General features: G+C 38.5%; 1 protein-coding gene across 3 annotated transcripts in view; it reads right to left on the bottom strand.

Moving 5' to 3' along the window:
- The window catches only part of prkcaa (protein kinase C, alpha, a), a 178,428-nt gene that overhangs the window by 43,779 nt on the left and 111,453 nt on the right, over positions 1-23,196 (bottom strand). For all 3 annotated transcript variants that reach the window (XM_046046364.1, XM_046046365.1, XM_046046366.1), the window contains exons 6-13: positions 20,588-20,744; positions 19,847-19,981; positions 17,949-18,042; positions 6,945-7,085; positions 6,627-6,800; positions 3,180-3,271; positions 2,794-2,856; positions 2,427-2,565 (exon numbers count right to left, since the gene is read on the bottom strand). In XM_046046364.1, coding sequence (XP_045902320.1) covers positions 2,427-2,565; positions 2,794-2,856; positions 3,180-3,271; positions 6,627-6,800; positions 6,945-7,085; positions 17,949-18,042; positions 19,847-19,981; positions 20,588-20,744 — 995 coding nt within the window. The remainder of the gene's footprint in view (positions 1-2,426; positions 2,566-2,793; positions 2,857-3,179; positions 3,272-6,626; positions 6,801-6,944; positions 7,086-17,948; positions 18,043-19,846; positions 19,982-20,587; positions 20,745-23,196) is intronic.

Below are 23,196 nucleotides of genomic sequence, written 5' to 3'. Positions count from 1 at the left end.
GGGGGGGGGGGGGGGGGGGGGGGGGGGACTAGCAGCAGGAACTCTACTGCATTCTGTCACGTGTGTACTGACAACCTGGGGTCCCACCGCTACACAGAAATGTACTCCCTCACTGATAGTATTGTGAGCATGCGGGCAGGTGTGTGTGTGAGAAAGTGTGAAAATATTTCTCATTTCACAGCTAACTCACACATACTGGTGCTCCCCACTCTGCCTCTGTGTCCATATTGGAAATTATGGCTGAATCCAAATATTCAAAACCCCATTCTATCCTCTAACCCCTGTCCCTTATGCTACATGTTGGCAGCCAAAAATTTCCATTCGGAAAGTTGGAGGGGCTTAAATTAAATCCCTGCAAAGTCTCAACACCTAAAGCTTGTCAAATTTCAGAGATGGACCAATGCTCAATGACAAAACTCAGCAAATGTTTTTTGTTATGATTGATGATTGATCTACTGATTTCAGTTAGACATCACTCATGTATATGCAACTTCATGATAAAGAGAAAAATCAAAACACCCAATGTAAAGTAGGAGTTGAACTTACTCACATCATAAATCAACATAGGCCAAGACAATGTCCTATACTGTACTACTGCAGCTGCTTATAAAGTGTATTTGCAGAAATACTTTATTAAAAATGCAAGAAAGTGACCAAAAAGTGAGTTAGTAAAGTAATTTATAGTTGATCCTTCTGTCACACACCATTTGAGGAGCACTTTCCCTCAATTATATCTGAAAATGTCACCACTGTGAGTCCATTTTTTAAGGTCAGCCTCCACTTGGAGGGTGCCTGACTGGGTCTGTGTGTCTATTGAAAGCATGTAAGCAAAAAGATATGTATCTGTGTATGCAGAACTGTGTGCATGTAATGCTGTCGTGTGTGTGTGTGTGTGTGTGTGTGTGTGTGACTTAGCATAAAGCGTGTGACATTAAATGAGTGCACTGGCTCACAGTGCTATGGAAGCAGTAGCTGCCCCTGCCCCCTGCTGTGTCATCCCTGGCTGGTGCATTAGTGTCAGTCTGACTCTGAACGGTCACAGCATCTTCACCCTGGGAGGAATTAACCTCCCAGTCTATCGGAGGGGCTTTAAGAGACGATCAATAAACAAGCCCACCATTAAATAGAAGCCAGCTAACTGATAATGGCTAGAGAGTTGGAAAAACTAAATCAGTATGTAAAGTATACACTGTTGAAAGCTGTAGCATCAGACCTTTCCTGTTACTATATTGGGTGAAAATAACAGAGACTGATAAATAGATTAATAGGCAGAAAAATGGCATTGAATTATGGATACTTAGCCTGGTTTCCCGATCTAATGAAGCACAGGCAGTGCTTTTGTTCAGCAACTCAATGGGGATGCCACTTGCACCTCTTTGAGATGGTTTACTTATGTGATTGTATTAATTGATTATTGTGTGTCTTTAAATCTGTCAGTGTCTTTACATGTCCGTAAAATCCAAACATTCACCAGCACCGCCATTTGTTGTTAGCTTTTATTGTGTGATAATGGCATCAGAAGGTATAGGTAGACACTCACCCCTACTGAATTTAGTCTTAAGCACTTGCAAAATCTTGAATTCTAAAAGTTGACACCAAATGCTTGCTTGGTCTTGTTTACTTTTACTTCCATCTAATGATTTGTGGTTGAAATGATCATTTTACAATATATTTTATTTAGGCAAAGATCTTGTTTGGGTTTTGTTGAGAAATGTGTTGATACCAAGCACAAGTAAGGTCTTTTCATTTTGGTAATGGTACTGGAACATAGGGCTGGGCGGTATATCGGTATTATGGGGTACAATGATATATTTTCAAAATAGATATAAAATTAAACAATAATTTTATACCAATGCGGTTGAGTTAATTAATATGTTGATGCAAAGAATTTGTGTCAATGCTTTTTATTCATCGATTTTATCGATGAATCGTTTCAGCCCTAAACTCTGCATGTCCACATTTTTATATTGAAGTTAGCAGTCAACAAGGACAAAAACAAAGAAAACATCTAGGTATCTGCTGTGGCACTGAGGACCACAATCACCATCACAAATGGCAAGGTGAAACTGACACTCAAGTCAATGAAATAATTACTGCAGAAACTGATCAAAACAATAGTGTGATAAAGATAAGACTTGCACATGAGAAACCCCGTTGGGACAGACGGAGACCCCAGTTTGTATGTTTGGGTTAAGTTTGGATGTGCCAGGGGACACACAGGGCTGTCTGTCTGACTGGAATGCTTACGTCATAAGAGAGGGTGTGTGTATGTGTGTGTCTGTCCTGAGGCAGTGGCCTTAATCTGGCGCACAACAAGGGTGACACGGGCTCAGACCAGACAGTGATAGAGATGACCTCATGCATCAAAACACACGCGCGAACACACATACATACACGCACGCACATCTCCCCATGTTCAGCCTTACCTCTGGGGCTATGTAGTCTGGAGTGCCGCAGAAGGTGCGCGTGGACACTCCTTCTGCCATGTTCTCTTTACACATGCCAAAGTCGGCAATCTTAATGTGTCCCTCAGCGTCCAGCATCACATTGTCCAACTTCAGATCCCTGAAGAAGCACACAGACATTCAGAACATATCTTGTATACCCTTGTACTATTTATTCCACACAAACCCCAGTTGCTGCTGCTAGGTGTTTTCAAGAAAGAGCTAATAAAACACTGGGTGTTTCAGAAACAACAAATGCTAGAGCTTTCACTACAGGATGACTTTTTACTGCGTGGTATTCCTCACACAAAAACAAATGTGTAAATTGTGTAAACTTGTTAATACTCACCTGTAGATGATTCCTTTGAGGTGCAGGAAGAAAAGACCAACAGCGATCTCTGCTGCATAGAACCTGCAATAGCAGTCACACATTTACAGACTTAAAACACAAGGAAACTTACTCACGGAACAGAAAGCTTTGCTATATTCCAGAAATTCAATCAGATGTCACTTTTTAATATGGCCATATTACTGTGGTAGGCAGTGGTTCAGTGCAGTGGTAAGAACATTTTACAAAGAAAATGTCAGTTTCTGCTTTTTCATCACTTTAGTAAGATGGTTTAGAAATAAAAATGAATAATATATCTTAACTAAAATTAACATGGAATGTTGAGAAAATGATTTGCTACACAGCACAATTACAACACCTGTAGCTAATAAATTGGCATGTCTTACACTGCCTGAGGTTCCTTGAACTTGCCCACTTGTTGGATATGGTACATCAGGTCTCCCCCATTCACATACTCCATGACAAAGTACAGACGATCCTGTGGTCATAGAGACAGAGTGAATAGAAGAAAGAAGTTAGGGTTAGATTGGACACACTTTCTTTCACATAAAAAAAGTTTGATAAAGGCTGTGAAATTACACAACATCTCAACAATTCTATTCACTGGCATTAGTGCTCTATACAGAAAGATACAATTTAGCGTTGCAGCCTCCCTTGGCCTCGCTGTCTGAGTCGTTCCATCGTTCCTGCTACACATAACATGACAAGGTGACCTATAAAGCCCACAACAAAGCACGTCATAGAAACAGAAAAGCCTCAACACAGACATCTGTCAGGAAATATTCTCTTTGTCTAATAGTGCCGGTCCCTTACTGCCTATGACAAGTTTGGCCTGACTCTGGTCGGTACATCTCTGTAGTCTTTTGCCTCATATGTAGACGTAGTGGCGTTTTCACTCAAAAATGGGTGAGAAAAGATGCTTCAGTTGGATTTAGATGTTGATTACATGTTGTCTTAGCAAAACATAAATAACCTGTATTTTAGCTAATCATGCTAAAAAGTCAACTGGTACACAAGACCTTCTGACTGGGGAAGTTAAAATGTTTTCCCTTTGTAAAAAAAAACATAAAACATATAAACAAAGAAATGAAATGAAACAATAAGCCTTTAATAATAAAGCTAAACTGAAATCATAAGTAACTTATAATACATTTGAAGTTCATTTGATGTCCACATCTGCAAGGAAATTGTGGAAATACTAGAGAGAGGTTATGAAAGGTCGAGAGTAAGTTAATATGTATTGTATGTTGGAGAATGAACACGTGTGTGTGTGTATGTGTGTGTATATATATATATATATGTGTGTGTGTGTGTGTGTGTGGATTCATGAATATGCTATGAGTGATGCATAGCTGCGTCTCTTCCTATTTCCAACTACTTCCGTCTGCCTGCTGGTGCTATGGCTCTAATCAGCTGCTATAGTTCAGCGCAGCTTCTTTGAGAAATCTAACTGCTAATGAATGTTCATTAGGCATCCAACGCAAACAGATGGCTGGGACAGATTTACCAAGAGACATTCTGATTATGTAAAATGCTGATTTCTTTCACATTTTGACTGACATGTCTATAAGGAGTGAGGCATTAAAAAATCAGGTGGCTGCTATTGTGTTTATTAATATTAGGTCAAATAAATAAATCAGTATCTCAAAAATATGGAGTTCCCTGCTTTCAATTTGCTCTAAAGTCACCCGATTTTCACAAAACTTTGCGTTCCTGTCCCATTTATGTCTATTTTTAAAAAACCCTTGAGAGGTTGATGCCCTTCCGGGGTTGATCTTCAATTTAATCAAACATGGAAAAGTCTAAATGAACCGTATTACAGTTGTATCAAACTAAATCACCTCTCAAGTCTGAGAAAATAAATCTGATGATGTCATTGGGGTTTGTCAGCTTAGGTGCAACACCAAATCACTCAACAACCCTTTTAACACAACAAAACAACTAACTGGAGACATTTTAAACAGTCATTACATGCCAAAATGCCAAATATGTAAAATGTGTCATTATAGGACACGCTATACCAGCTTGAATATACTGCCACCAAGGAACAGTCCAGCAGCGGTCCTTGCTACTATCGCTGGTATTGTTATACCTTGAGTGATTCTCCAAGACAGGATAGGTGGGTAGGTAGATTTCAGGGTAGGTAAAACGACCAACTTTTTCCAAGCAAAATGCCTACAATAACATACCTAAATGAATCAGGAATAACTCCTCAACCATTTGGCCTGGATGCATAATCCGGGTCTCCTTTGAAAGGTCAGAAGCTAAGGAATATATAAATATAAATATAATATAAATCCATTGTGAATTAACATTTATTTTACCATGACAGACTAAATAGAGATGAAATAAAGAAAAATTATATTTTCATCCTCGCCTGGTAAAAAACCTATATTTGTAATGCAATAAACCATCAAAACCTTCATCAAATGGATTATAATGTAACTGAATATCTTTTAATACACCTGGAATTGTAAATGTAAATTTGATGAAAATAAACTAAAATACAACAGTTATCATTCATTTCTTTTTTAAATACACCAGGCGAATGTCTATATTTTGGCAATATTTACTGTTTAAATGTTTACTTCTATTGGGAGTTATCTTTAAAACACTATTTCTGTCCATACAACCACGTTCCAAATAACATAAAACTTCCAAAACATTGAAATATTGATAAAAACAGTGAATGTTCATCAACATTCCTGTAACCAATAACTTAAGAACGGAATGTAGGCACAGCTTCCAGGTATTGCACAATAATCAAGATGGTGCCCGGTGATATTATTAGAAACAAATCAGCTGATTTTTGGACTGGAAACTGCGGAAACGGCAAAAGCAAGTCAGCAGTTGTAATTGTATGTGTATATTGGCGCGTTTGTTGTTACTTTTATCCAGCTAAAAGTCTGTACTTTTGGTGATTTGAGTGATGTGATCTATATAGCTGATCTCAGGGGAGATTAGCTTTGGTTTGAGAGGTTGGACACGAGGTTACGTTGTGATTAGAGATAACTGTATGCTTATAACAGCAGCCATGTGCAGTGATTACAAAGTGATTTATGTTGTGATATAAGCTCATTTAGATACTTGGTGTTTGATGTGTGTTTGGTGTGGATAAAAATAGTAGGTTTGAGCTTCTATTTGAGCCTCCTAGCTTCACAGAGGTGTGTAGCATGGATAGGGTGATGCAATACTAGTTTCAGACATGAATTTCTCAATCTGCATTTTGCGCAAACATTGCATGCTGCCCCCGGTACAGGGGCTGTCAGGCCTCAAGAGGATTTATTAAAGCAGAGCAGTAAGAGATCTTTCTCTATGATTTAGCAGATGATACATGGAGGAAAGTAAGACTGAGTGATTGTGTGTGTGTGTGTGTGTGTGTGTGTGTGTGTGTGTGTGTGTGTGTGTGTGTGTGTGTGTGTGTGTGTGTGTGTGTGTGTGTATGTTATCTATGTGGGGTACACTTCTGTGCTTGTGTCTCTTCATATATAAACAAGCACAATATGTATTGTATGTATTGTACTGTATTTATGAGTGCATGCCTCTTCACTAATACAACGCATGCTCTCAGGTTGTGTGGTCTGGTTTTTTAATGAGCCATATTCAATGCACACGTTTTTTTACACACACACTCACAAACCTCATCCTTCTAATTGGGGGTTGTTTGTTTATCCTTTTGTTTTTTTAACTGTACTTGTCATACATGCCCTCTATTGCTCTCCATAACACTTCATGACTAAACTGTTCAGCTAAAAGCCCCTTCATGAATTAATCTGACCTGACCTGACCTAGAGTGACTTGTCCAGACCTGTGTCCAGGAGCATTTTACCTACCACAGTCTGGAAGCACGAGTGGAGTTGTGTGAGGAAGGGCGGCTTGTCCTGTTGGGCCAGAACCCTCTTCTCCACCATGGTACATTCCACGTCATCGTCCTGGATCACCACATCCTTCTTCAGGATCTTTATTGCGTACAGCTCTTCAGTGGCCTTCATCTCTGCCAACATGACCTTCAGAGAGACACAGGGGGACAGAACGGTAGGAAAAGTTCATTTCTATAGAGAAATGATCTTGTTCCTTTAGATACCAGGCCGTCTGTTACCAGTTACAATAAGAGCTCCACTTTATTTTTGAGCTGATCACAGCTGCCTCACCTTGCCAAAGCTGCCTTTTCCAAGAACAGCCAGGAAGGAGAAGTCGCAGAGTTTGACCTGGTCCAGGCTGTTGGAAGGCTTAGGGTGGCTGCCGTCCGTCTCATTCTCGATGACCTTCTTATGTGGGCCTAGCTTGGCTATCTGCACTCACAAAAGGATGGTATGTAAGAGATATGCATTTTAAAATTGCATTTTGACTGACACACACACGACATATGTACTGTGTATTTCAGACAAAATAACTCGTTTGAATTCTGAATTCAGAATTCAGATATGGAAAAAGTTATTATACGCATGAAACTTAAACTTAGATGAATCTTCTTTGTAGTGGAGTCCTCTCGTAGTGACATGTAAGAAACACATGTAAGAAACCATGTAATGTAATAACCATGAAATGTCCAATTTCCCTGTGGTTGTTTTTTTAATGTTTACCTCTACATACACATACATATTTCATACTTTTGAACTTGATTCCTAAAAACAATTCTCCTCTTCATGTGCTCACACACTCATGCTGCTCATTCACAGCCCGAATACACTGATTGAGCACAATTCAAAATTAATGGAATGAAATGAGACTGCGTTGCTACCGTGGAGCAGAGGCAAATAAAATTAACTCCATACAAATGGATGCAATTTAATAAAGTGAACTGAATTGTGGCAAACAAGTGGACACATTTACATTTCTTCCACATTGTAACATCTCAAAATATATTAACAAGTTCTCATTAAAAAGAATTAAAACCTCAGTATTGGTTGGTCATGGGAACTTTGAGAATGAAGACAAAAAGTAAGGAAAAGCACCAAATGATTTCTGCTATTTATGTAGATGACTTGGAGGGGAAAATAAAATAAAAATAAAGAAATGTGTTTCTTTGATGAGAACCACAAGAATCTGCGAGACATGCTTGAAATATGTTGTAATAAAACCACTACGCAAAGATTAGTGTATTGTATATCACATGACGAAGTAAACTAGATAATATATGTAGTTTTAGTGGACACTATTATCTTGTGACTATTGCATACTACTTAATACATTTTGAAGATGCATCTGCATAACTGGCTCAACAATATTTTACGCATTACATCGTTGAAATCACCCCTTACCTCTATTTGTGCTAAAGGCAAAGGCTAAAAAAAAAAAGGCAATTTCAATTCTTGAAACCTCAACTGCACGGCTGATTTTTTCAGCAGGACAAAGTTGCATGGCTGCCAGGGTAATGAAGAGGAGAATACCATACTGTGGTTTCACTATGCGCATGCATGTGTGGTCCAAACAAATGTCTCTCATGTTCACCTGTATTTGCATAAATGCATGAAGACTTCTATCCACGTCCTTCATGCCACAGTCATGCTCATGGCAAGATGCTCCAAGACACTTGCTATAAAACTATAGTGCATTATGCTGAAAAATACATCACTTGAAAAAGTTCATGGCGGTCTAAATGCTAAACAATCATAAACAATTTATTTTTCCATACTTTTGTCTCTCTGCACAAGAACACAATCAAGATTGCCATTTCCAGTTTTCACACTCAGCGAAGACCAAGCACAGTTCCAAACTCATGCCGAACCTCGACATCATCGGTGTCATGTATGCCCACATGCTACACGCAGCAGGTCATTGTTTAGCTTTAGCAAGGATTATAACACATTTGTATTAAACTGTCTAATTTCCTTACTGCTTCCTGGCTATAGAGGATCCTAATCTAAATCTGTGCTAATAACGAGGAAATTGTACCCCTTTGGAGCACTGTCATCCTGTCTAAAAAGCTGTGACTTTCATCCAAAATATTGTATAAAAGAGATCTCTGATGAACACCAACTTGCGCTGGGTGGATAAAAAGGTTTTACACCCTTTCAGTATCTGCTGACAAAATCAAGTGACAGGAAACAAAATGGGTGTTATCCAACACAGGCTAACATGACAAATTCCCTGGTTTATCACATTTCATTGCAGGGATCACTTAAGCGTTTATTTTATACCCAATTCTGACTATTTCACACTATGAATAAATTAAAACTTAACTTTTGAGACAAACCAATGCTGAGCAGCTTTAGTTTGGTTAATGGCATCTACTATTGTCCGCTCTTCATCTGGGAGAGCAGCAGAGAAACGCAAAGCAGAGCAAACCGAACCAGATCACAGCACACCTGTAAGCTTTAGCCAGTAAAAAGAGGCTGGCTGACACGAGCGAGCAACAGCCTTACTTGCTTCCTCTCAGACGCACCTGATCAGAGTCTTCCACAACTGCTTGGTCCTGAAACCACAGGGAGAAGTGAGCCAAAAGGGCTGACCTACTTAGTACACTTCAGTATAGGTATGAACCACAATGGCGGACTCAACCAAGAATCATTTATGCAGATGGTTGAGGAGTGATCCACGGTGTCCACAGAGAATATGAATGAAGATGGCGTCATCATACTATATCACTAAATATTGTGCTTCAACCTTTGGACCGGTATGCTGAGACACAGACATTGTAGACTGATATTTCACCAGGGTCAATGAAGGTGTATTTAAACTGAGGAACTTGGTATGGGTGGATCAGGTAACAGCAGACTCAACTTTAGATTCATTAGATTCATCGATATCAGTTACTTTCATTCAATCTTGGTGTGCTTCTGTTTCAGTTTTTAGTGCCTCAGCAATCCCTCGTGCCTCATTTTACCTTACATAGACGTTATTCCAAAGTTATTCCTAGAGAGGTGTGCAGAAATCTGTATCATGGAGGAAAAAGAAGGCTCCATCTATCCTTTTTATATTGAAACATATAAGTTTGTGGCAGAAACAGAGTAATAACATACACAAATATTCAAAGTCCAAAAGTACCATAACTACTGAGCTGTTAATGTCAGACAGATGATTTGTTGGTGTAAACTGACTCAGTTTAATAACTCCTTTGTGCCTGTATCAGTAGGAATTTCAAACACTAGTCCAAAATAAGCAGGGTTACTGCAGTGTAACAGTTTGTACTGCAGTACAAAACCACAAACTGATTGATGCCTCACAGTGTGTATTATTAATATTGTAGTTTTGTGTACTCTTTAATGTCTTCTGTTTATCTCTGTATCTAAGTATGTATGTATCTATCTATCATAACTAAGTCTATCTATCATTTGCTTGATCAAAAACCCCACCTGTACTCCATTGAGAAAATGTCAAGAAGAGTTGAAAAAGAAAAAGAAAAACTACAAATCCGAGTGAGAAGCAGCACAATTTAAAGATGATGTGGAAATCAACTAAAAAGCTTGAAAGCACACTGATGAAGGCCTAGTGAGTAACAGTAAATACAGCTCTGTCTCTCTCTCACACACACACTAGGAAAACGGTTGGTCATTGTTCTGGCAATAGGTCTGGTAATGTATTTCAGTTTAATCCTGACATCTAGTGGTTACATTTGGTTTTGTTTCTGCTCATCAAACCAAATATTTTCCTATAGTCCAGTATTGTAGTCCAGTAACACTACAATGAAATGTTTACAGGTAGAAGCAGAAAAAAGTAAAGGTAAAGATTAAGCAAGTTCTAAGATAAAAGAAATTAATGACCATATATTCCAGGTTATACCTGCGGTGACTGCGATAATGAGCACACAAGAAGTAGACAGGCAGCATTATCCACAGACAAGACACATACAGAATACAAAGACACACATGCGGACAAATGTATGGCCACAAACTGCAAGCAGTACAGTGTCAAGATTTACAAACAATCCTCTGACATACTCTGAGGAACAGGAAGCAGGGAAGACTAACTTGACACACAATTCATCCTTTCCCCAATGGCTTAATGTTTTGCATCAAGATAAAGTAAGTAAATTGAAGAAATGTTGACATTTTCACAGTTCTTCCAACTACAAAAAGGAGGAGTGACAAAATATCCATTAGGCCTGTACAGACACTACAGACTTATTGGAGCAACATGGCTTGCTTTTTTTTATTCTTCTTCAATTGGATTTCTTCTTACAAAAGTCATCCAAAGCAAATTGTAAGTCAACTGGATCTATGCAGAAGCTTGGAACCACATACAAATGATCAGACATGAGAAGAGGTAAAGTAATGTGTCACCACAAGAAAAGGGGAGAGGAGAGGACTACCTGAAGATTAAAGTTAAACTGGCAGTCCTGATAGCAGGGGCAAGAAGAGGAGAGAGGAAGAGAGAAACTATTGCATTAAATATGACAATGTGACACAGAATGAAGAAGCATTTGTACAGTATAAGTCTCACCAAGCACACAGAGGAGGGAGCAGGAAACTAAGGGAAAAAGGGGAGAGAACCACAGAGGGGTTTATGAAGAGGAAAAAGGAGAAAGAACTTGACACACTCTCAAGGCCATAGAGTACCAAAAAGATACAAAAAGCCATGTGGATGAAACCTTTTGAGACCTGGAGACTGAAAAACTTTATTTAAGCTAAATATTGCCATGGTGGTAATTCTTTATAGGTTAAAAAGAAAGTGGTTGTTTTTTTAGTTGTAGCTTGAATTATTGTCTATACTGTATTCTATCTGCTAAATGACTGGAAACCGGAGAATCAGAGAGCATACTGTATGATAAATGTAGCTAAGAGAACAAACTACAAAGGGATAATATAGTCATGTGACATAAGCAAATTTATTTTACAGTCTGTCGGTGTACAGTAACCTCAAGCTCTGTGTGTGAGCAGGTGTGAAAGACCAGCTATTGAACCTTGACACACAAAGCACTAACACCTTGACAATGATGCATCATGTATCCCATTTCTGTGAACATGTACTGTAGGTCTAGTGGACAACCAAATGCAGACAAATGACGGCGGTTAGAATCTTCTCTGACCTTAATCAACTCTCCTACCTCATATCCTGTACCGAAATCCAAAATAATCTTTGCAATGTTATCACTGGCTTCATTTTAATTCTGTGCTATGACGCTGACTGATAGATTCACAGCACAGCGTTAGCGGTGCCAAACTGCAGCTTGAAAGTACAGGACACAAATGTACAGGGTGTTATTCCAGAACAAGACAATTTTGGCACTTTTATCAACAGTACTGGTTTCAATTCCAACCATGACCTTTTAAACATCCTGCCTTTCCATTCTTTCTCATTCTACCCACAACTGTGCAGCAGAAATGTCATGGAAGATGACTTTAAAAAGTCTCTTGCAGAGCCTTTGGCTCCCACTGAGAGGCAGACAATCAGAGGACCACAGAGAGCTGCTTCACTCTCAGCAGGCCAGACACACCAATGCAGCAAATTGGATGAAGGAAAAGAGCAGGCAACTGTGTCTCATCAGTGAGTGGGTCTTGCACAATGCATGTGTGTTTGGGTGGCATTTAAGAAGTGAAAGTTTAATTATGATTTAAGACTCTCTAAGACTGTTAAAAGTCACCTTTTACTTGATTATTGGAAAGGTGCCATGATGATGCTCATCATCATCATTAAACTTTATTACCTTTAGATTAAGGCAATGATTTTCTATAATTAATGTTGGATCCTCATTGAGCAGTATCTAAGTATGAAGAAAATCCTCACATTAATGGGAAGAGAAGAATTGATCATAGGTTAATGATTATAAATAGACAAGTTGACATTCAGTACTACATTTCTCTGGTTAAAACTTTACAAATTCCTGAACAACTACAATCTGAGCCTCTTGCAAATGTTCAGAATAGAGCTACATCAACGAGCTAATTTGTTGTCAAATAAAACATTAAATTTACATACATAACATTGGCCGTGTTCAACTTTTTAAGTGTGAAAAGTGCACAATAGCACCATTTTAATCAATTTAATAAGTCTTATTTTCTGAGTCGTGATTTCTGGATACAGGAATCTGATTTCAGTTAAAATATTACACATAAACAAGCCTTCAATGATATGTGAAATTATTTATTTACTAAACTAAGGTGGTTACAAGTGAGGGAAGGTAAGTAATGGTTAAATGAATAACAACAAACATACAATGAAATAAAGATCAAACAGATGCAAACAAAAAGGGTTGAATAGCAAATAGTTACTCTCCTGTTTGGCAACAGTGAGCAGGAGTAATTGGTTCAAATTATCAGGGGAACAAATTAAACTGCTCTGAGTTATGATATGATTTTGAATCTAAACTTGATATTTAAGAAGTCCCTTGGGGTCACTGGCAATGGCTGATAAAGTGTTATACACCAAACTGTGTTGTACAATTTTCCTGCAGGTTTTGAGTGGTCCTCGGTCCGTGGTTCAGCAGTTGAATATCTGAAGTCAACTTTGCTAATGATTTGGACACAAATAATGTCATTGCCCGTTCAAAATTAATTTCAGAATTAATACCAAGCAAGGAAATGTAAAAATGCATCAAAGTAAAATACTTGCTTGCTCAAAGTTAACTATAAGTGATTAAAACGAGGAAAGAAAGTTCAACAATAAGTAAGAAAATTTTGTCCAGAGATTAAAATTATGCAAAGAAGATTTAAGTAATCGGAGCTCGCAGGACAGAGGGTGTCCAAGGAAAATACATAAAAGAGCTTGAGAGTGATCGAATTATGGACAAAGAGGTAACAGCTTAAGAGGGTGAAGAGGAGCTGTCCACCTGGTTTTATCTGATTAAATGTCCATTTTACACACATTTAACCATACTCCTTTTCACTGTGGTCAAAACATTTAATTATATCATAGTCAGTTACAATCATAACCTCTAACACATGAATAACAGAAAGAAAAAGTGAAGAACAACCATCTCATTAAGAATATTCTTAAGTCATAACATTTCTGAACAGTATCATGGTAGCAAAGTGTAATTTCTAATGATGATTACAAGTTATTAAGAAAGACTAGCTAATAGGGGTGTGACTATTAAAACGTGAATATATTTCTCATCAGGTGTCTAGCTGTCTCACAAGACTTTTCACACGCTGTCACGCCACGCCACCCCAAGTGAGAGTATATTAGTTCTGCTCTGTCTTCCCTGCTTCCTGTTCCTCAGAGTTTGTCAGAGGATTGTTAGTAAAGCTTGACACTGTACTGCTCACAGTTCATGGCCTTACATTTGTCTGCATGTGTGTCTTTGTATTCTGTACATCACACACAATTTTCTCAAGTAGTGAAAAACATCTGTATAACTGATGACATCGACTCGCTGTGTGAATCATCTCCACCCAGCTTGTGCGACACCGGTGTATGCCATGATAGTGATGAAGTGGACTTCTCGCGCTGTGAGTCGCAGACAGTTGGTAATGTAACTGGTAGAGTTTTGCAATAGAAACATCTAAAAACTGAAGTGCAAACTTACTCTGTTTGGGCTGTGAGCTTGAACATTTGTGTTAAGATTTCTGCTGTTTTCAGTTTTGATTTGATCATATCAACAGAGCAATACGTAATGCATAGCAGAGTGTACGGCAGGTAGACTTTTAAAAAAATATAGTGAATTCTCCTTAAATTATGACAGTCTAGTAATATTACGACTTTTCTCAACAGACATGTAGGATAGATTTGCATGTGCAGAAAGTTTAAAACATCAGCAGAAAACCTGCTGAAACAGGGGCGCTATTACAGTCCAAGAGTTTAAAACTAATAATTTATCATTGAGGTGAAAAGTTGCCGCACACACATTTAAAGAGGTTTTTGCTTAAAAACAGAGTGAAATGAAAACGATCTCTGTTCACACCAGCTTTTAAGCTGTGTTTCAGAGTTGATCTCCGTCTATATTAAAACGACTGAAAACGCCCATTTAGTGGCCATTCATGTACAATGAGCATGCGCATGCCGGTCTACACATGAAGCAGATGGTCTATTTTGCAGCTGCAAAAGATTTGGCGAAAGAAGAAATTGCTACTACAGATGAAGAACCACAGCAGAGATTTCTTTGCATGGACCGACAGTGAGGCGGAACTGTTACTGAAAGTAAAAGGAGTACAAAGTGACTGTGGTGGCGGAAAACAGACTGGGAGTTGTCGCAAATTAAATACGGCGACAAGCACAGTACTAATGTATGAGTGTTATGAAATGTTTATATAGCTAAGGCAGAAGTTGGTCCAGAAAAATTTACTACAATACAAGAAAATGAAGTGTTTAATATTACAAATTTTCATACAATTCAGCATTGAAGATTTTTTAAAAACAGTGTTAAAATATTGTATATCGTTGAACCCAATATCGTGTAACATCTCTTAAGCTAGGTTTTTCGTCATACCCCTACTAACTAAACAAGTTAATACAAAACATTTGTATTATAAAGAGGAATTGATTAATAAGCTTTGACATCATTATGACAGCTCACATTACCTTTGACCACTGGGTAGAACCGTGGTCACATGGTAATTGGATTAGAGGTTCAGTGTGTAAATTTTAGTGGCATGTAGTGGTGAGGGTTGCGAAATGCAACCAACGGCTCACTGTGCATTCACGTGCTCCTCGGAAAGTCCCATTTCCCAAGTTGTGAAGTTCTTCCAACTTTGGTGTGTTCATGTGCTCTTAAGTCTGAATGTGGAATCAACATGGACGCTACTACAGAGATCTGTTGGATTAGCATTAGTTCAATCTACATTGACAGCAAACTAACCGTTATAACCATTTTACCAACCAATTACATGTTATATACATGTACAAAATATGTATTTGCAATACGTGATTTTGCACAAATTCATCATTGACCATGTTTATGAGGAGTTTGCATTGATGTGGGAGAATGTGGTATTTTTTATTTTATAAAAGTCAAAAATATTTTCTTTGACTTTATAATAGTCAAAATTTATATTAACTTGATAATAACTTTGTTAAAGGGACAATATTTTCAACGGTCACTAGCGGAGCAGTTCTAAGACTGCAACGAGGTGTGTGCTTGTACGCGTGCTCGTTTGAACTCATGACCACTTTCATACAGAGATCCCACAATCAACGCAAAAACACCGGCATGTGGATGTGGCTTTTTACACAGACATGTTCCGGCTCTGTTACTTCAATGTTTCGGGCTCAGAGGCTGATAAAATCAAACCCCTTTTCCGCTCCATAACGTTACCTTTCAGACAGCGCAGCCAGCCAGCATATTGGCACAATCCTCCTGGAAAATAAGGCATTGTAAAAGTGGCTGTATACAGACACACTGGGAGACAGCTTCACACAACATATTGGAGACCCAGGCAAGTCCCACTGCAACGTTACATTAATATTTTTATCAGCTTGAGGTTGAATTAATCCTTACTTCCAACAAACCAGACGACTACTACTACTGCTCCTACTACTTCTGTTTCTTCTTCTTGTACATATTCAACATAGAAACGAAACAAGCTCAGTAGAGTAGTTTGTCCGTTTGGCCTACTATAGAAACATGGCGGCGCAACACGGCAACTTCCATAAGTGGACCTGCGGTGTATGTAGATAGAAATGGCTCATTCTAAGGTAATAAAAACATAGCGGTTCATTATGTAAGGTTTTTATACACCACTGAAAACATAGTTATGTATATTATATTGCATTTATATCAATTGATCCTCCTAAATATTACACACTGGACCTTTAACTCATTATCGCCATAACTTCATGGTCAATTTACATTTGGATTACAATGGTATACATTTGGATTACAAAAAGGCACTGTCTCCAGTCTCCCTTTTCAGGGATGCATCTCAAAGTTTTACATTCTGCATCTGCTGATTGCTATAGCTTCTCTCACACAGATGTCAAATAAAGGGGGGGAGTCTGTTGTCTGCTGGGCCTGTGTGTGTGTGTGTGTGTGTGTGTGTTTGTTTGTTTTATTATGTTTGTGGTGTCCAAAAACCGGGATTTACTATAGAGAGCTGTTTGATGGTTAAGATTTGGTTTCAGGGTTCGGTGTGTGTGTGTGTGTGTGTGTGTGTGTGTGTGTGTGTGTGTGTGTGTGTGTGTGTGTGTGTGCTAGTAGTGTCCATTTGACTGCTAATCCTGTCATGACAACATCTAACTCACAAAGAGTTTAGAGACAGTTCATCTGGACAGTGTAAAGGCAGATATCTTTACAGTCTCTAAGTTTTAAAGTGTAGTCTTTAGCTCCACCGGGACTTGGCATGTATGTGATTTCTTCAAAAGCACTCAGCACAGTATCCTCACCCCACCTTCCCCCTTCTGGTTGTGTAGGATGAGGGGCATTTTGAACCAGGCCGTGTCACTACAAAAGCATTATACAAATCTTTACGGTACATCCAAGGAGTCAAATGTTATGCACACTGACAGTTGTTTGACCACTTCTTTAGCTTTTAAAACTATTAATGGGTGTAAAGTGTAGCTCTAAGATACAGAGCATCACAGATCTGTTATACCAGTTTCCAAAACTGCTTATTTGTAGACATTTAACACAAAAAGTTGTTTTATTTAAAAAAACAAAACAATTTAATGTTAATGTTTTCTATCTCACCACATGTTTGAACAAACTGTTATTAACTAACTGATATGAATGATACAACCTCATAAAAAACTAGTTGAATACAAGATGCAGTATCAAAACATCTCAGGCCTTGCATCAAATAACCAAGTCTTTGTCAAAGAAAATGGCTCTGTGATCCCTCTGATGTAAGAGTAAAATTCTAATACACAGGCTTGTTTTAGAGCTCAGAATGGCTGGCAATGTACACACTCATACTCACCCATTAATAGTAAATAACGCAAAAGGTTATCTGAAGTTATTCAAATCAGATTAACAAGGTTAGAGTGACTTAAGAAAGATGCTGACAGCCTTAGACGGCTGAGAATGATAGGTGGCCTTAGTCACACAGCTAGGCAGGGCTTTGTCATCATCAATGACTCACTTCACTTATATAAATACAGAGACCACCATATAATTCACTCTAAAGTCTCACAGCCAATTGTGGACAAAAAATAAAATAATTTATATGGAGCTAAACAAAAGTGGAACAAATGTATCAGAACCAAAAAAACATAGACATACAGTTATACTGTTTATATGCTTCAGCGTTGTACACACTCTAGACCAGACATTTACTCAATAATTCATGGCAGTCAGACAGACAGACAGATAAAAATGGTAATTCTTTCACCACAATCCTCACCTCAAACTTCTGCCTCAGTTCCTCATTCCCATCATCCTCCTCTGAGATGGGAACATTGTAGTACTCCCCCTCCTCCTGGCACAGTAACTTGTACCTGGAACATAGAGACAACAAGAGAGGGAGGAAGGAAGGACGGACAGGGAGAATGAGTATGTACACATACAGAGAACACACAGAGACAGAAGTTGTGAGATAAACTAGCAGATGAATCTTCCACTGATCTTAACATACTGGACCTGGGTCTACTTTATGGTAAACCAACAGTCTCTTTTCTTGCATCTCTTCACATATGAGACATATCAAAGCAGACAGAAACACAAGTGTCAATGAAATAAGTGAATGATAAATGAATATTTCTCTATTCTCTGGGGCAAACAGACTGTTGCTGTAGCTCCGGGTGGCCATCAATCAGTAGAGAACAAGTTACCGCCCACAGCAAAGTCCCAAACCTACCTACTTCCTCAGATGCTGCTGTGTTCGTGTCAACCAGTATTTTACTGGATACAAAGATGCAAAGGAGGTCATCTTTATAAACTGTCAATGTCAGTGTTTCTAATGCTGTCTCTTGGAGCTTGTGCTATTATTTATCACAAATATGGCGTATCGTGCTTATTCAGTCACATACATTGCCTGATAGTAACTGAGATAATCAAAACATTTAATCAGTAATATAATAGCACTTCAAATTAAGTTCTCATGGAGATGAAAACATATTTTATAACTAGACAGTGCAATTTCTGGAGAACGTGCGGTGTGAATGCTGGCTGTTGAAGGCTGATGCTAAACTGGATTGCTAAACTTCATGCAAGCTCTCATTTCAGCCTCTTAAACAAGCAGTAGATGCTCCTGTCTCTTTAAGCTCCCCCCCTCCCCCTTCCAAAAGCCCACTGTGTTCTGATTGGCCAAGATCCTGAAGCAGGATGATTATGCCGCTCAGTGGTAGAGACAAACTAAGCATAGGAGTTGCCAGTTGTTATTGAAGCTGCAGGCAAATTACCATATATGAAAACTAGTTGTGTACGACATCATTAAGAGCCAAAAGTAGAGCTCTGACCACATTTAACATAAACATCTGACATTGTAACATTATAGATAAGACAGAAAATAAAAGAAACCTAATAAGTCTCCTTTAATGTGTGCGCGAGTGTGTCTGCTGGGACACAGTTATGCATACATGTGTTCTCCCATTCAGTAAAATTTAAAGCTCCATGCTTTGAGGGCTCTGTGTCTGTCTGTCTGTCAGTGTATTAATGCGTGTGTGTATGTGTATGTGTGTGAACCCAGTAACTCGGTCTCTAATCAGCACCTGTTTACTGGTTTCCACTTATTATTTATTTATTCACCATTCTCTATTTCAGTGCTATTCATACCATGTTCATACTATGTCATATTGTATATACTGTATACCAATACTCATACCTCTGGTCATAAGGTCACGGGTCTTGTTTATTTTTTCCAGCATCCTTTGCACTATATTCCATCACACTGTGTACATGTGTACATGTATGCATGTATGTGTATGTGTACCTGTATATCATATCCACCTTCAACATGTACATAATGAGAATAGTTTACTCTTGCATCCTTTGCACTCTGATCACTGCACTATTTGTCAATGTCTATATTGTTTTGTTCATAGTGTGTATATTAGTGTTGTTTACTCTGTAGTTTGTGTCTGATTTTATTTTATTATTATTATATTATTATTTTATTATTGTATAAGTAAGCACATCGTGAGCAATGTATAATCCTGATTCAAATTCCTCGTATGTGTACACATACCTGGCAATAAAACTGATTCTGATTCTGAAGAGGACACAAACAGGTGTTAATACCACACTGTGTAACTTCAAACAATATGTGAGGGTCAATAACAACAACATGTAAGTGAGCGTTACCAGCCACAGACTGGAGCCTTAATGAGCTCTGATACACCAAAGGAAAGGGCCCCCATGAAGTCATTCCTAGTGGTCCGGTCCCAGTCCCACACCTCCACTGACAGTCTGCGGTCCTTATCTGTAGGCTTCAGCTTGCTATACAACACAGAGATGGTACACATGATTATCTAGGTCAAGTTTTGTGTTCAGATTTTCAGCTAAATAATTATATTTAATATCAAATACAGTGCAGATCCATGTAAGATTAGTATTAGCATGTTTTCTACTTCTGGTCATTTATATTTGTCTTGTACATATCAGTATAAAATAGGATTATTTATTGTATTGTGTCAAATAAATGAAGAAAAAACAACTGATGGTAATGTTATTTTGTATATTTAGTATCTATGGTGATGTATAGGCCACATGACTGATTGATGGACCATAAAAAAGGAGACCGGAAACAACTTCAGACACTACCCTGATGAAGGCAAGATAGCCAAAAAGGTTTGGTGAAGAAATGATGGTGTATCGGAATGGGATAGCAGTTGTACTGTAGTAACAGCAGCAGTACCAGTATCAGTAGCGGTAAAAGTAAAATAATCTTTAGAATGATAAGTATCAACATTAGAAGCTGATATAGTAGTTTTTAATATTCAGCTGGCATTAAATTCACAAAAGTCATTATGTCACACTGTAAAATATCCTAACATGTAGTGTAGCCAGTGGTAGGACAGAGGTGATGACAGGTAATTTACTCACAAATTAAAGGTCTCGTTCCATTTGGGGTTGAGGTTGGAGCGGATGGTTTTGGTCTTCTGCTTGGTCTCATTTTTGGGGTCTGGAATGAGCTTGAGCTTGACATATGGATCAGACAGGCCATTGGGGTCCATGGGGATCAGGTTTTTGCCTTCACCCACTGATGGGGAGATAAAGAATAGGGAGAAATTTTTAATTTATCTAGAGACACAGATAAACTACATAGAATTTTTGTGTATGTAGAGTATAAGGGACTCTGTAAAAGCAATTTTTTAAATTTGCACCATACTGAGCAGCTAGGTACTGTTCTAACACAGGATCAATATATTAAATCAGCCCAATAACAACAGCTAAATGAACACATCATTTCCTCTACACTGAAGACTTCATTCACATTCCGTGTGGTTTCTACAATACAAAATCGCTTTGGTGAGGAAAAACAGTTGCTTTCTTTTAAGCCACAGGTGAACATCAATAGAATAAATTGCAGGTGTTCAAGATCAAACAGTAAGTCACAGCCTATGAGGATTGTTTATGGCGCCGAGCCATATGGGGAGCAAATGCAGGCTCTCTTATGAGAACAGTGATTCAAAATTTCAGGCAGTGCGATGCTTAAGTAGGCGAAGGCTTCTTCCTGTATTTAGCTGTTCAGTAAACAAGGGCACACCAGAGACATTAGCGCTCCATTAGCCCTGGGTATTGGAGTGCTGCCAGACCTGAGCTACAGTACAGCGCACACATAAACACATCCCTGCCCACACTCAGACATACAGTGCACACAGATACATACACATACTGTGTAAAGAAATGCAACCCTGCAGGTACAGGGTGAATGCCTGCTTTGCTTGGCTACTGGAGACCCCAGAGATCCTTCCATGTGGCCCTGTTATTCACACTACAATGGCAGCCTGAATAGCGAAGATGCTAACTGACCTTAGACCTGGAGAGGAAGGCACTATGTCAATATGTAAAACCCTTGATCTTAGCTGGAATACTCTGAATGAGATCCAGTATTGATAGGATTAAGAGGGATGATTAATAAATGTTACAAATGGATGTTCACCACTGAGTTAATACAGGAACTGTTGCAAAGAGAAGAACATGAGACCCTCTTCAGATGTGCTCACAAAAAAATACAGTATGATTCCCTTTCTGATAGGATGCTACAAAAGTTAAACAATTCATGGCAAGATAAATGCTCACAGGAACAGTACTTTAAATGATAATATTTTATTATCTGAGCAGCTGGTAAAACCTTCCATGACAAAGTGGCTTTATTTTATTCTGTGTGGTTGCACCAATAGAATCAAATGGCCATTTAATAAGCCAAGAGTAGATACTCTCCCATCGTTTGCTTTTATTTTATTCTCAGCGCCAGTGGTGGAGGATTTGGGTGTTGAGCAATGTTAGCGAGGTGTGAAGTTTGATGAGTGATGGAGTGCACGCTCTCTCTCTCTCTCTCACACACACACACACACACACACACACACACCTCGCTGAGAGAAAGGAGAGAGACACAGAGAGGGAGCATACTTACAGAAGCAACTTGAGGTGTGGGAAGGTATTGAGCGATCCTGTGCTGGCAACCCTCTGCTTTCTCAGAAATCCAATAAATAATTGTTAAGCCCGTCTACAGGCACCAAATAATGACTAACTGTATACTGTATTTGCACTTGAATATGGATGCATTCTACAACAGAGAAGGGGAGACTGAAACAAAGAGGGGCTGTGTTTCAGTCTCCCCTGTGGTGAAATGCAATAGAAATTAATTTAATAAGTGAGCTCAACAAGAGGATTCCCATTTTGTCTGTTTCATCTTCTTGATGAAATTGCAGATGGTCCCTAATAATCTGTGGCTGTAAAAGTAACAACCGTGGAATAAATGTTGATGTTATGATATCCCTGATAAACCAGCTGGCTCGTCATGTACTAGGTTGTATATCAGAAGGATTATTTTTAGCGTCAGCTCTCAGTAGACTGACAGGATACACATGGGTGAGGATTTAACAGCGCCACCTATATAACAGAAGAAAGTACCAGTGGTGATCTACACGGTGAATTTATGAACAGCTATTCAATTTCAACATCACCTTTCTGCCTTTAGACGTCTGGTAATAATTTACAATCCAGTAGATAGTTTCCTTTTACCCTGACAGCGCTCAACTTGGATGATCCAAATCCACATAAACCACCTGAGCAGAATTATTTTATATTTGTTCTATTTGAGTTCTGTGTAACATGTATTATATGTGAATTGATAAAGGTTCAACTTCTGTACAAAATGCTCCTTCTTCAGCTTTATTCATGCATTATAAAGGTCATGTTTTGAATATTTCATATGCTGGCTGCATGGATGCAAAGTCACGGCACCCAAATGCTATTTATAAAAACAGACCTACAAAGGGACATTGTTCAGTGGCTTGTGCTTGTGTAAGTGACTTTGTAATATATTCACTGGTCAACCTAGATGACAAGATAATATGCAGGAATGACTGTGTAATGATTGTGATTTTATGTCAAACAATACAAACTTTAAAAACAGTATTGTATGAACTTAGATGAAATGATGGACATTTCTGTGATAATTACATGTTCATAACTTCCAGAAAGGA

Source organism: Micropterus dolomieu, linkage group LG04, assembly GCF_021292245.1.
Source record: "Micropterus dolomieu isolate WLL.071019.BEF.003 ecotype Adirondacks linkage group LG04, ASM2129224v1, whole genome shotgun sequence".
Lineage (NCBI taxonomy): Eukaryota > Metazoa > Chordata > Actinopteri > Centrarchiformes > Centrarchidae > Micropterus > Micropterus dolomieu.
Note: the sequence above shows the minus strand (reverse complement) of the source record. Positions and strands in the feature narration are given on the sequence as shown.